Source organism: Diachasma alloeum, unplaced genomic scaffold (genome assembly GCF_001412515.2).
Source record: "Diachasma alloeum isolate Michigan unplaced genomic scaffold, Dall2.0 Dall_scaffold_00216, whole genome shotgun sequence".
NCBI lineage: Eukaryota > Metazoa > Arthropoda > Insecta > Hymenoptera > Braconidae > Diachasma > Diachasma alloeum.
In genome coordinates, this window is record NW_021680381.1 from 566,596 (window position 1) to 582,149 (window position 15,554).

At 35.7% G+C, this 15,554-nt stretch overlaps 1 protein-coding gene across 1 annotated transcript; it reads right to left on the reverse strand.

Moving 5' to 3' along the window:
* Positions 1-703: 703 nt before the first annotated feature.
* LOC107037284 lies at positions 704-9,758 on the reverse strand. Its single transcript, XM_015255754.1, has 6 exons — positions 9,726-9,758; positions 7,914-8,171; positions 6,424-6,560; positions 4,780-5,233; positions 4,232-4,418; positions 704-945 (listed from the first exon to the last, which is right to left on the reverse strand). Exons 1-6 carry the CDS (start codon positions 9,756-9,758, stop codon positions 704-706), a joined length of 1,311 nt encoding a protein of 436 aa, XP_015111240.1.
* Positions 9,759-15,554: the final 5,796 nt, after the last annotated feature.

The following is a 15,554-nucleotide window of genomic DNA, read 5'->3' on the forward strand; positions in this document are numbered from 1 at the left end:
GTCACCGTAAATCAGATACATTTTTCAATTTCTTGTTATTTAACTTATTCTGAACATAAATTAAAAATGCTCTTTGAAAAAATTAAGAATTTCTTCTACTTTTTTTTAATTATTCATTCATAATTTTTGAAAACTTCGGCATGATGCAGGACTCAATTGACAATTTCAGATGACGAAAGATGAAAAAAAACATCGAGATAATGTTCGAAAGATAGTACACCCGGGCCTTAAATAGTATATTTCGATACGAGTATGTAAAAGTGTTTTTTACCCGTTTGAGGCGTTTAGCGTTGAAGAGGAGTGCTATCCTCCCAAGGGTCAAAGAACACATTTCCCACAAGTGTCGAACCCTATTTTTCATCACAATGTAAAAAATTTTACTTTACGTACAAGAAAAATATTTAGACTATGTTGTGACGAAATTAATTTCCCACATAATTCCGGGCTGTTGTGATGGGGGTTTTCACTCGTGTAGACTTGGCGTCCGAGCCGAAGGCGAAGGCTGACCAACTACACGACTAAACAAATGGGATCGCAACAACCGGGGACAAGATTTTTTTGCAGGGATTTTCAAGTTTCCGAGTTTTGCAACTATGCAATACTAATTCCCAGACGAAGAATCGTAAGAAGCAGTACAGGTATTCCCATTGTTCTCCACTCTCTCTCATGGACGAGATATTATCTAGGTACGAAGAGTCTAAGATTATTGCACAGTTGAGCGACCAGTGTAACCAGGCGTCGGTTCGCAGAATTTTCTCGCTCTGTCTCTCACCAAATCATCGATGGTTTTATTTTGAGGTACACTTGACGCCAGACTGTGCAGACGTGAGGCCAGATAACACATGATAAATGCTGAGAACACGAGAAGTATTCCAAGGCCAGTGGCTACGTACAGAAAATTTCCGCAACTGCCTTCAAAGCCGACTGCCGCTTTATCGTAGAGATCTAGGTCAATCAGACGATTTTTTTAATTGTAAAAATAGTATATTATGTCATCAGGCGATAAAAGTATTATCTGGCGGATGTGGTTTTATAATCCGAGCCGAAGGCTTGGTTGGTAATATCAAGAATCCTTAGTTCTTAAAATAAGAACTGTTGGGGGCATTCAAATATTGCGTCACGCGTTTGAGGGGAGGAGGTTCCGTAATTTGAGACGACTCGCGACGGAGTGCGGGAGGAGAGGGGATTGCTGTAGTTGTGATGTCACATCATAATTAAGGCATATCGCCAGACAATACCACCCAAAAGTTCGTCCCTATGGATTTTCGGAGAAAATTCTAAATAACTTAATTTATTGCATTCTCATAAGTTATTGAGTTTTTGTATTCTCATGTGTTGTTGATGCAGGTAACAATAACTATTTGAACCAAATGAAAAATTATTAGTTGATTAACTCTAAATTGGTCACCATGTGAAGGAAACCCCACCCCGCGTCGTTTTTCTGTAATTACAATCGACTGGCTAACCGGAAAAATTCCAAAAAATTGACTTTATCAGTTGAAGTGTCTAACGAATTATAGTAGTTTTTAGAACAAATTATTTCGAACAGATGAATTATTTTTTCCCATGTTAAACAAAATTTCCCATTATGCGACGTTGCCGGATACTCGGTAAACGCGCCCGGGAGTGTAGAGTGTATTCGGTAACGCTAGAGCCTAAATAACACGGCGGGGAATCCCAGCGGAGGTGACCGATTCGCAGGGTCGCGTTTGGTGACCAGACTAGGGTTAAGGATGTTCGACACCCTTTTAGCCAAAATTGACGTTGTTTTCATTTTTCTGGCAAATTATCGATGGGAGTGACGTGAAAAAATATAACGATTTTGTGGTTTGTCATTCTTTAATGGCTTACGAAGTTGCGTAGTGGTGCGATAATTTTCATGCGTTTTTTCTACAGTTTTGTGATTCTTTTTAAAAGTTTAGAGAAAACGCAGGAAAATGTTCGCACCACCTTAAAATTTCGTCAGTCATTAAATAATGACAAAACGCAAAAACGTTATATTTTTTCACGTCAATTCCATCATAAGTTTGCCAGAAAAATTAAAAAAACGTGAATTTTGGCAGAAAGGGTGTAGAACATCCTTAAGTTATATCCCAAGACAGTCGGACCCAAAAGTTAGTCCCCCTGGATTTCCGGATAAAATTTTAAATAACTTAATCTATTGCACTCTCATAAGTTATTGAGTTTTTTTATTCTTATGTGTGGTTGATGCAGGCAACAATAATTGTTTGAATCAAATAAGAAAGTATTTGTTAATTAATATTTTGACTCAAATAAGGAATGATTCCATAAAATTTCCATTTTTAGAGTACGGTGAATATCGCAGTAACTATGTAGTACAAAATTTTACAAAAAATTCACGCTATTCGGCATTTACCAATCTATCACGGATTAGTTTTTCAAGAACATCGTAAGAACCGTTTTCTCATAAAATGAAACAATCGAGTTCGGAGCGACCCATAACCCCATTTGGCCTACACCTCGCGTGCTAGAGAAGTCCGCATTTCATTATTTATTATCTCCTAAACTGTGCAGTACAACTGGTTGGATTTTTTGTCAATAACTGAAAAATATTATCAACATTATCTATGAAGAGCATGCCAACAATCGTAAGAAAAACCTCTTTTCTAAGGATATACCTTAATAACGATAATTTTTCACTGCACCGGCATAAATCGACATACTGGTAAATTTGAAAAATCTAGGAGAAATCTGAAAAAATAATCTGAATTCCCGTGAGATTTTTTGTGTTCAGTGTTACCCTTAATTATATATTGAAGCTCAATGTTGCCATGTTTTTCTGAAAATTCGCCTTATACACGGTATACGGCCCGGAGTTTCGGAATGATAATTGGAAAATTCAACTACTTATGATATTTTTGGCGGATATTTTCATTGATAGGGCTTTCAGATACTTCAAAATTAGATGTTAAATTTTTTCAAATTTTTTCTCAAGCTTAACTGCAGTGTAATTTAAAAAATTGGAAAAAGCGCGGCGCGTCCCTCATAGCGCGAGGAACGGAGTGTTGAATAATAGTCTCTCATTTGACTAGGGTGTTTCGACGTAACACGCCATTTGGAGCACACAAAAACATAAACCATTTATTACAAAAATTTGACATTGACGATAATTTTTATATTAGGCCATCCATTTTTATTTATTTTTTCTAATTTTTTAAAGATTTTTTCTAGATTCTAATCTTCTCCATAACCTCGGAAACTTTATCTCCTCATAAGACTCTCCGTTATTTTTGTACATCTAGATTCATTATTATCAATAATACTTGACTGCCAATTGACCACAAACACAACTCGAATATTTCTACTCCTATTCACTTTTATTTTGAATTTATATCAGATTTTAATTTTCAAAATTTAAGTTATGTTCATACTACTTTAAGGACTTCAAGATGTTTATATAAAGAACCCCAGGGTTTTTGATTTCAGTACCCAACGGTTCTTATTTTAAGAACCCAAAGAACTGGATTCCATCACCAAAGTGCCTTGATTTAAATACCCCTTATGAAAAAATTTGATGGAAAAACCTAGCGTATTCGCTAAACAAACGATCGTGTCAAGTTTTGTAGGAAAATTCCTCGCGCTTCGCGCTCGGGATTTTCAAACCTAAAAAACTTGACACTCTCGTTTGTTTGCAACGAAGCTATCGGGAAATAACCGATCATTTTGAAGCTCTCGGGGTATTACTACTGAAAATATCTTAATAGAATACGTTCTATAGAAAAAGTCAATGGAATTCGATTTTTCTATAACACAACTAGAACGTTTCTACTCCTATTCACTTTTATTTTGAATTTATTTCAGATTTTAATTTTCAAAATTTAAGTTATATCAGTCCCCCTGAAATGAGTAGACCATTAATAGTCTTCATTAGTAGTCAAATGAAGATATATCAGTCGAAAATATTCTATAGAAAAAGTCAATGGAATTCGATTTTTCTATAGAATATTTTCGACTGATTATTTCAATAGAATCGGCCAAAAACTGATAGAAAGTTCAATAGAAATCCAATCGAATTATCTACCGAATTTGCTAGGATTTTTTATTAAATCTTTTCGTGCGTGACCATCGGTGTTGGATTTCAGTGAAAAATTACTGAGAACTACAACTTTTTCTCTGATTCTCAGAGGAATTTAACTGAAATCCAGTAGGTTTTGTCTTTGAAAACCAGAAACTTCGTCTCTCTGTGTACCGAATATTGAGGGCAACTTACCACTTGGCATCATGACAGTGTACTCTATATTCTCCTTGATCTTCGTGAACTGCGTCGTGTCATTGTATTTCTTCAGGTAATTCTCCGCCTTTGGTATTCCATTCTCGTTGGTCTCCTCGACGAATCCGGCGGCTCGTCTTTTCCTCTTTCCGTGACCAGATGGTTCGAATAAATCCAAACAAAAGTCCTGAATTTACAGAGATAAATCAATATTGAAGAAAGCATGATAGTCCGTTGTCAATATTTAGAAGAAGAATTAATCTAATCTTCATCTAAAAAGATTGACATTGATTTTTTTGAGACTAGAATAAACTCAACAGTAACGTGATGAACATCTAACTCAAGGTCTACTCATTATTACAATAGTATATTTCGTCATTAGGCCGAAAAAAAATTTTCTGGCAAATATGAGGTTCGCAGTACGAGTCGAAGGCGAGGGCTGCAATCATATTCGTCAGAAAAGTTTTTTTTGGCCGTATGACGAATAATATTTTTTGTCATGACGCGGAGCAAAGCGGAGCTTCGTCCATTTTACCCCTCCCACTCACCGGTTGGCAGTCATGAGGTTCCATGCAGGCTTTGATCTGTGAATGAATCCAGAGCGTCGACCTTTCCCTCATAGAACTAAGCAAAAACGCCTCAAAGTCAAGAAAAACTTCATTCTTCCTCTCTCGATACCTGGCAGGCTGGTGTGGAATAATCGAGGCAAAATCTCGATTTCTACAGCCCTCCTTAACGAGTACAACACTTCCAGGTGCATGTGGCTGGTCAGGATCAGGGCTAACAGTGACTTCGAGCAGTTTAATGTACCCCCAAGCACTCTCGGGACTTATTCTCGCACGTAATTGCAGCTTCGTGCCAATGGGAACCGCTTGGTCCACAGCCTCCGATCCTAGGGCATTCTCTGAACTATTTCCGGTTGCTTCTCTGTACAATGCAACTTCGTATTCGAGTCTGCCCGGGGTTTCTTCAACTACTCCTGAGACACGAGCGCCGTGGGGACTGTAATAATGATTAAACCTTCAAAGATTATCACTGTAATGCTCAACGGAACGAACTATTATTGTGTGAAAATGATGAATCAATTGGAGTTTTGCAAACATCTTTCTTTTATATGTACACAGAAAAATTTCCTAGAAAAATTCATGTGCTAAGCACCATAAACGAGTCACAGTCCGCACACTTGGAAAAGTTATTGTGTAGCATAAAAAAAATTTTCGTGCGGCAATCGTGCGTGGAATTATGGTGCCCCAAATAATTTTTCACATGCTGAACGATAATTCTTCTAGTGCTACACAATAATTTTTCCAGTGTTGCATGTCAATTTTACTGGTGCTGCGCAAGAAGTTTTCTGGTGCTGCGCAATAATTTTTTCAAGTGCAGAAATTGTGACTCGTTTATAGCAACTCGTTTATGGTTTTAGGAAATTTTTCTGTGTTGACTTGTTTGGTAATTTTTCTTCAACTTTTTGCTTCCGAATAGAAGCACTGTAATCGTCCAATTTTCACATTCTCTCATTTTTATTGGGAATGATGTAGAATAGTTTGAAAGGTAAAAATACGAAGTTTGGCGACCATGTCTGCATGTGAGCATGTTCACCGCGACCTTCCCGGTGGTCAATTTTTTGAAAATTGAATAATTGAGCGGCTAAAGTGATTCCAAAAAATCGGAAATGTTGTCAGATTATAGGTCTTAATGAAAACTAAGTCTGTATAAAATTTCAGCCCGATCGATCCAACAGTTTATGAGAAAAAGCGATTCGTTTTTAAATCATTTTCCGCGAATATCTTCAAAACTAGTGGACCGATTCCGATTTTTTTCTTTTCGAAATATTCGTTTTGTTGTTTTCTATATAAATCAATCAAAATATATATACCCGTTCATACAAAGTCTTCGAGGTATTTGCGTTTTTCCGTTTTTTTCATAAAAAACTTTGCAATTACGCTAGCTTGTGTAAAATCGAGATATCAACTTGAAATTTGAACAGAAAATATGTATACTCGTTCATACAAAGCATTCGAAACATTGTAATTTTCATAGTACCCATTGAGGTGGCAGTAAACATCTGAATTTTTTGCTGCTAGTTAGTGTTGTAAAGCAATAACTTTTGTCAGAAGTGAACAAATTTCCTCGGAAATTATTTATCGGTCAAGCATGTCGTTTTTCTTTTTATACATAATCTATCGACTTACAAAGTTCCTGCGAAGCCAGCAGCTTTGTGCCTTAACAAAGTGGGCTCTGGAGGTCTGCACATGAGTATCAACTCCTGGTCAGCCAGCATCACAACTCCTGGAAATGCCGGGAACCATATTCTCAGGTGAATAAACCCCTACAAATGTAAAAACATAGAATTTATTGTTCCAAGCCCTTGGCGAGGATAAATCATTCCGAAATCAAGGATATTATTTCATCTTAACGTACATCGTTCTGAGTTCACGAACAAAATTGCAATCAGCCATCAACTTTAGCAACCATATTTTACACAAAGATCCAATGAATAATTATAGAGTTATTAATTTCCATAGTTTAAGTAGAACAAAACATTAATTTCAGAGTAAATAGCATATTTTCGCACGCGTAGCGAAATATAATATTTTCTCGATGTGTCGAATTCTATGAGTTGGTTACTACTACAATATTTTTCTTTATGTGCCAAATAATTTCATAGGTTTCATAGTTGCCTAGCGCTTAGATAGAAAATTCCATTGAATTGTTATTGAGCTTTCACTGAAACTTTCATTAGCTTTTCATCGATTCTGTTGAACACTTTCTAATCTAGATAATCGAAGAGCAAAATTGTATTCTAAGAATTTTTATTGGAAATTGTATAGAAAATGTGAGGCAAAGGATAAATTTTTCCCTTTCCAAACGTAATCAATTGAATGTTGCTCAAATGAAACCGATGTTTAAATTGAGCTTTCCGTAGATCGGTGTCCGCCGAAAATTCCTTTGGAAAAAATTCCTTGGAAAACTTCTTTCAGAACTAATTGTTTTGGAAAAAATTACTTGGCAAATAATTACTTTGGAAAAAAAATTTGAGAAGAAAAAACTATGGAAATATTTTTTTTATATTGATTAAATATTTTTTTAATTAACTATGGGATTTTCGGAGAGATTATGCTGTCCAAAAGGATTTTATCCCATGCTTCTGGGAAAGAATTATTGCATGAGGCATTTTTACAGGAGGAAATATTGCATGAAAAAATTATTTCCGAAGGAATATTTTTTGAAGGAATTTTCCGGAGGAATTTTTTTTGAAAGAATTTTTTCCAAAGATTTTTTTCCCAAAGAATTTTGTGCGGGAACCGAAATAACTGGTATTCACTATGAAATCATGTTTATTTGAAAAATAACAACCAGATGATAGCTGGTCCGAATGAAAATCTCTTGATAAACCAATTTTTTTGTCACTGCTTGCGTTAATAATTCTCGAATTATGGGGACATCATTTATCATGTTTCGTGACACTTCTAGGCATTTCCACTCAAAATTATGAAATTGGAAAAAAAACGGATGCAATAAATTCTGCCGCATTTTCACTCCATTTTTACATCTTATTCAGTACTTTTTTTTTCATTTTCGTATAATCTTCTGTAGATTTTGTTATCCGTTTATTCTTATTTCTACGTTTATTCTTATTTCTTCCCCCTGATGTTTTCTCTTCTGAATTTCCATGTCTTACATTTCTTTTGAGAATTCCACAGCGCGCAAAATCCGTCACTTTCAAGAAGTAATGGTCCTCCTGAGGATCTGACGGCTCGGGGCGTATTTGACAATGAATATCGGTCAATGGATCCGCCGCTCTGTCATCCGCAAATAGCGGTGAGCCTTTGAACCCAATCGGGCGTTTTATTTTCGCTGTCAGAAGATCTGCGGTCGCTGTCGATGCGCTGCATTGAATATTCGACACTTCGTAGTCCTGCGCTAGTGTTCCTAATATCTAATCAGACGTGTCAAATATTTTAGATGTCGTGAAGAAAGAAGAATTTCGAGAAAATCAATTTAAACTCTGCAGCCGAGTGATAAAACGAGAGACATGTCCACTTGACATGTTCGGGTGAGTTCTTGATAAGCATCTCAGTGTTTAATATTTTCATAAGGTTTTTTATTACCACATGCTTGAAAGGTAACTAGGAAAAATCACAATCTCACCAAGAAAATAAAATAAAAGACAAATACTCCCGATGGTCATCACATTCCATTGGTTCCATTTTTGGTTGATCGTTTATTCTAATAAATGTGAAGGTTATAGTAATGATAATATAGATACACTGCTGTGACTCCTGAATTTTTTAACTTCTTTTCTGAATAATGCCATGGAAATGTAAATAATGCCGGTGTATTTTAGAATGTTTGTACTTAGTATTATTTGCCGTTTGCATACGTAACTTTATGTATTAGGTGTGTAGCTTTCTGCAGGCTTCGATGGGCGTTTGCCTGTAGCTTGAAATAAATAATATTTAAACTATTTGAATAGTCACTATAATGTTCAGTGATTAAATTTCTAAGTTTCAAGTCAAGAAATATTAGGGATAAAAATACCTCAAAATTAGATATAGATTTCTATAAATTAAGAATGACCTCCCGCAAATTGCGGATATATCTTTAAAAACTAGAACCTTTTTATCTCTGTAGTCAAGAAAAAAATCTACTTTTGGGGAAATTGACGCATGTCATAAATACTATTTAAACTATGTGAATATTCACCATAATTTTTAGTGATAAAATTTCTAAAGTTTCTAGTCAAGAAATATTAGGGATAAAAATACCTCAAAATTAGATATAGATTTCTATAAATTAAGAATGACCTCCCGCAAATTGCGGATATATCTTTAAAAACTAGAACCTTTTTATCTCTGTAGTCAAGAAAAAAATCTACTTTTGGGGAAATTGACGCATGTCATAAATACTATTTAAACTATGTGAATATTCACCATAATTTTTAGTGATAAAATTTCTAAAGTTTCTAGTCAAGAAATATTAGGGATAAAAATACCTCAAAATTAGATATAGATTTCTAAAAATTAAGAATGACCTCCCGCAAATTGCGGATATATCCGTAAGAACTAGATCCCTTTTATCTCTGTAATTAAGAAAAAATTCAACGTTGGGGAAATTGACGCATCTCGTTCTACCACTCCACCACTGAATTGGGGTTTTGCATTAAATGTGAAAATTGAATTCACAGTGATACAGGGTCATTTTTCCTTTCGATGAATAATGAATAATGAAAAATGCGAGCTGCAGCCCACTGGGGTGACCAAAATCTGCACACAAACGCCACAGAAAAACCCTCGTGGATTGTTCAGCTATAACTTCTCAATTCTTCATTATTTTTCGAAAACCAAAAATATGCATCTATCATCCGTCATCGAATTTCCACACCCCATCATTGTTATTTAATTTAAAAAATGGTGTAAAATTCTTGAAATTCTTCACTGAATTTTCACTCAACAATTTTTTGTCCCTCAAACACAATTGAAACATCACAAACCGTGCAGAATCCAGCAACGAGTAATCGCCACATGTTCCTGATTACGTACAAGAGGAAGATCCAACGAAATCAATGCACACGCGATTCGCTTATCGACCAGTCGATCAATTGCTCCAGAGTAATGATGCAATTTTGACGAAGGTTCGCGATGAACTGATGGTTAACGACAAACACCGTGAAGACGAGTCGAATGGGAAGAGCCCCCTTGGGCCTCAGGAGTACCTGGTGGAGGGAAGAGAGGCAAAGAAGCGGAGTAAAACCATCCGGCGAGTACTGTTAATGCATGCCCGGTGCTTCGGTTAACAACCATCCTTCTGGGCATCGTACGCGATTGTCCTATCTTCAGTTGGGAGTCCTCAATGGAGACATTTTATTCCTTAATTCTGTCACTAAGGCTTTGGCATTGCGGAGTGAAAAGAAACGGGAAAATTTCTAGAGAAAGAATTCTAGAAAAAAAAACATGTGCCATAGACGGTATTATTTTATGAGCCCGACGCTGCACTTTTTCCGATTTTTACTTCCGAATGGAAGCATTGTAATCGTTCAAATTTAAGTTTTGGGTTGTTATGTCGACCCATTGTGACCCAAAAAGTTGAAAATTGTAATTTTTAGACCGTATCCGTTCGTATGTAAGTATGTGTGTACGTATGTAAACAAATTTTTCTTCGATTGTTTGCTAATGAATGTATAGAATCGAATCTTTTTTCCCCTCATATATAGGTATTGTTAAGCCCTATCGCCATTAATTAAAATTTAATTTATTTATTAATTTTTTTAATTTTTTAAATTTTCCAAAAAATGTTTTTTTCGCGATAACTAAAAAATGTTGTGAATTCATTGAATGATGGCTTCAAAAAATTGTTTGGATGTTCTTTTGACCAAGTTCGAAGATGAAGGCAATAGCAATAATCGTTATTTTAATTTATTTGAAAATTTACAAAAATTCTGTTTTTTTTTAAGATCAGAATTTCCGGGATATCTTTGGATATCATGCTTCAAATTAATTCAATTATAGCTTGAAATGGTTGTTTTAATGCCATTAAGTCGAAGTTAAAAGATGAGTACGATAGCTATATTAGTTTATTTGATTTTGATGATGACTGTGAAAATTTCGAATTTTTCAGGAATTTCATTGAAAGTGAACTTTCTAATGGTTTCTTCAAAAGTGATGTTTCAAATTCATTCAATTATGTACAAATAACATTTTTTATTAACATTTTATCGAATGGCTGAGGGGGGAGATAGACCTGTTAAAAAGGCAATCGGTTGTATAGGAGAAAGGGATCATAAAAATAATGATGATGATGACATTCAACTAAGTTGACAAACTGACAATTTAATAAAATGAAATAAATAATGAATTATTCATGATAGAAAGAAATGATGTGCAAAATTACCATTGAAAAGCTAATTTATTAGTCAAAATCAGTATACTATATTCAATACAACAGCAATTTCCCACTTGTTTAAATTACACTGCAGTAAAGCGTCAGAAAAATTTGAAAAAATTTGACACCTCATTTTAAAGTGTCTAGAAGCTCTATCAATGGAAAAATTTCCGCCAAAAATATCATAAGTAGTTAGATTTTCAAATTTTTACTCCGAAACTCCGGGCCGTGTTACCGTGGACAAAGCGAATTTTTAGCAAAACATGGCAACTTTGAGCTTGAGTATCTAATTAAGGGTAACACTGAACATAAAGAATTTCATGGGACTTCTACGAGTATAAGATCTAGATCACTCTTGATTTTTTATTTATTTTTTCTAGATCTTTTAAACTTATCATTATGTGAATTTATGTTGGTGGGGCGCGGCGCTTACGGTGCGACCAACGGAGTGTTGAAAGATCGGTATGGAAGTCTAGTTACGCTAGGAATTGGGGTAGAGTGGGGTGAAATGGGATATCGGGGTAAAACGGGATAGTGGAGTAAAAGAGACGGCGGAGTAAAATGGACAATAAGATCAAATGGAATAGTATGAGGCTTAATTACTATTGAGCCAGTTTCACCTGTTAATGATTTTGCTTCGAGTAAATAGGGGTGAGATGGGAATTCAGAGGACATGGCCATTGGCGATCATTTCCTAATTTTGCGCGTAAAAATTTTGTCATTTCAAAATCTTGATATCGAACTGTCGCACTCCATTTGAATCCGTTTTGCCCATTTCGTCTGTCAAGTCGTATTATAAATATTTCTCGGACTCCGGTTCTATCGCACTTATTATACTTTTCTAGCGAAATAATGATACTTTCCGTATTTCCATGGTTCAAAATTAATTTTTTTCGTAAATTTGAACGATTATAAAGCTTCCATTCGGAGCCAACAATAAATTTCGATTTCTTCTTTCCTTCTGATTTTTCTGTATTGTATCTCTCTTTGTGTCTCATGAAAAACTTCAACAGAATAATTTTTGTACGCGGCGAAAAAAAATACTAGAATTTTTAGTTATGAATTCAGTCAAAAATTGTCATACCGTACCATCAATGACCAAGTTATGGACATCTAAGATGAATATGAAAAAAAAGAGATGATTCTGATAGCTCAAAAAACTAAATGTATAGAAGCCGTGAGCCAGAGCTTGCACATACACATGGCGCAAGCAGCTACTGCGGCTTCTGATAGCCCTTGCATACACCCAAGAAAATAGTATTTTTCCGGCCTGTTGCGATGGGGTATTTTACTCGTGTGGCGTTGGCCTCCGAGTCGTAGGCGAGGAGTGGCCAACCACACGAGCAAAAAAACCCCATCGCAACAGCCCAGGAACAATATTTTTCTGTAGTGATTTTCAAGTGTTCGAGTTTGGGAAGTATGTAATACCAATTCTCAGACGAGAAATCGTGAGAAGCAGTACAGAAATAATACTTTCATTATGATCGCTTCCGGATGGATGCCGCGTCTAGATTCAGCTTTTTGCCGACGTTTCGCAAACATTTCAGTCTGCATCATCAGGGCTAGGTTGTTCCGATACTGAAGCTCCCCGTTGTAAGGAAGTCCTTATATACCCCCTGACCCCTGGAGGGGGTAGGTAAAGTGGTGGGGGGTGTCCCAGCCAATCAAGATGTTTTTAATTGATCAGCTGGCCAATTAAAAACATCTTACTAAAATTCTTACGAAAAATCTATACAGAAAAATCTCAGAAGAATAACTAATACGGGTAGAAAAAAATCTCTCGACTTTTTCCCGTAAAATATGTCTTTAAAAAACATACGACAAAGATGATAATTTAAAAAATGCGTTGTTTTGATGTATTGGAAGATTATGAAATGAGCATAAAAAATGTGAATATACCGTGAACACGATGATAGATGCCATAACGCGTCAGATAACACATTTGAAATGTTTGTTTCGATTTTCTCATTAAGATTGTACACCTGTGATGCATAAAGTACAAAAGGAGTAGGCCCATGCATAAGATGCACGGCATTACGGTCCAAGGGCTACCAGGGTAGAAATCACCGTGCCGAGAAACGTTAAATTGCGATTCAGATATAAGAAAAAAGCGAACCAGCCAAGTAATAAAAATAAAAATAAAAAATGCACGAATCAGTTAAGCGGTTACTGACTCTTCAACACCAATTCCACTTCAAATTTTTAATTCTGGGTCAATGTCGTCATTCTCAATGAGTATAACTGCTTTATTTACTTTTAAATTTGGAAACAGATGGGTTTTGAATTTAAAAAACTGGTTTTTCGGATCGTTAAATCGGTAACTATAAATTTATGATCCCATGCAAACCGGGATCTCGTCACTGATTCGGTCGGTGAATTCGCGGGATTATTATTGCTTCGATCGTTCAACCGTTGGCTCAATTATACATCTTTCGGAGATTTTCGGAATTAATGAAGTTTTGAGAAATGGAGGGGAACGGAATTATTCATGCGCAACGCAAATGCAGGTGTTTAGATGTTTGCCGGCTATCGGTGGGTGGTTTTTCATTGAAACTGTAGTAGAATCAGATTTTTTGAAATTTTTATAGAGTTTGACTTAAAGTGTTAGAATTTTTTTGAAATTTCGTGGAAGACATTATTTGGCAAAAATAATTTTTTTTCTCAGTGTGCATTACGGTACAAGTAAAAAAAATAATTGTTGACGAGGGTGAGCGAGTGTGAGACCGAGCCGAAGGCGAGGTCTGCAATCACACTCGTCAGGAAGTGCATTTTACTACTGGTGAGAAAAAGGCGGTTCTTTGCGCGCGAAGCGTGTAAAAAAGTGCCCTTCTTTTCACCTGTATCATAAACGTCACTTACCAACTCGCCAGGTAAACCACTGCGACCAACGGATGCGTAAAAACGCGATTGCCTCAAAAATTGAGAACGAATTTTCAATCACCCTCTTAACAAGACACACCCACGAATAAAAATAATCTATTCAACCGTATCTGCTCATGAATCTGCGGGTAAATTCCTGAACCAAAATCATCTGAAACAAATCAAATCCATTCCCCTTGTCATCCAATGGCATTCTCTCGCACATTCGTCACGTGCCTTCATGCACATTAAAAATCCATAACTCGCCCATCACTCCGTTATGAATAACATAAAATAAAGAGGGAAAAAATTTTCAAAGAAAAATAGGAAAAACGGTGGATCAATGACCTCATATGCTTCAGCCAATGTAAATCACCTCCGTTATGTTATTCCGAACATAAAAAATTCGTAATATACAGACTCAATGCAACTATCGACGCGTCTCGCCCCCAGTGGTCATGGACGTTGGCTCCTGAGGCATGGATTTACTGTTAACCAAAGGATAGACCACGATCAGACCCATTCCACCTTCCATCGTACTTTTTTTTTGCGGATATACATTGCTTAATCCTCACACATGCGCTACAACTTTTTTATTTATCCGGTTTCCCTGAATCTCACGCTTTTATTCTGTGGAATCTCGTACACTCTTACGCATGCCTTTTTACTCATCCCGGTCTGTACGGGGATGTTTGTTTGTATGCACGAAAGCAAGATTAACGATATAATTGTCCGTTAGTGGCTGGCGCGTGCTGACCAACGTCTTGAGCCGCTTGTTACGGGCCATGGCCACTGTTAACAGCCCCGCTCCTTCCACTTACACTCATTTCACTCGGGTTACAATCATTTTTCAATGGTTTTTGTCACTCAACGGAAGTACTGAACAGGTGAAATTGATTCCACTCGCATTTCCACACGGAAAAATACATATTTTGACAATTATATACTTTGTATATGAAATTGGCCCGGTTTATGGATAAAAGCTATATAAAATACACGTAAAACATGTATTTTATGTATTTTTTCATGGGGGTTAAATCGTGGAATTCATTGATATTCTTCCACGGTCAAAATTCGTTCTCCAAATTGAGGTGTTTTTTCCGTGATTACGCATATATAAAAAATGCTACTGGGAATTACGGAATTTTTTAGTGCGTTTCTAAATATATTTCTTATGGAAAAAGAAGTCAATAAAGTTTCATTTCTCCGGACAATGGATATTGTCATGATTTTTTCTCTAGAAGTTATTGAATATGAATTTTCAAAGTAGTATGAGTAGTCAATTTTGTTTTGATCACAATGGACTTCATAGAGTAATATGATATGTGAAGAAAGATTTGTCAAAAGCAAGAATTTTCTTCCATTCATTAGTCTCGCGAAAATACAAGAGGAAAGGCTGTAGAATGTTTAAATAAAAATCACCAAAATACAAATAGAATTTCAAGAGAAATTCTATGGTTTTTAAAAGTTGAAAATTCTATTTGTTTTTCGATTCTAATATGAGAGATCAATAGAAATATTCAATAGAACAAATTTTATAGAAAATATTTTATTATTATTATTATTATATTATTATTTATTG

What these genes read in the sequence shown, in the direction of transcription:
- LOC107037284 (XM_015255754.1), bottom strand. Translation starts at nt 9,758, where the DNA reads ATGTGGCGATTACTCGTTGCTGGATTCTGCACG. An exon ending in TCGTTGCTGGATTCTGCACG is followed by an intron (nt 8,172 to 9,725) that starts GTTTGTGATGTT and finishes ACGTCTGATTAG; the next exon opens with ATATTAGGAACACTAGCGCA. An exon ending in AACCTCATGACTGCCAACCG is followed by an intron (nt 4,419 to 4,779) that starts GTGAGTGGGAGG and finishes CTGTAAATTCAG; the next exon opens with GACTTTTGTTTGGATTTATT.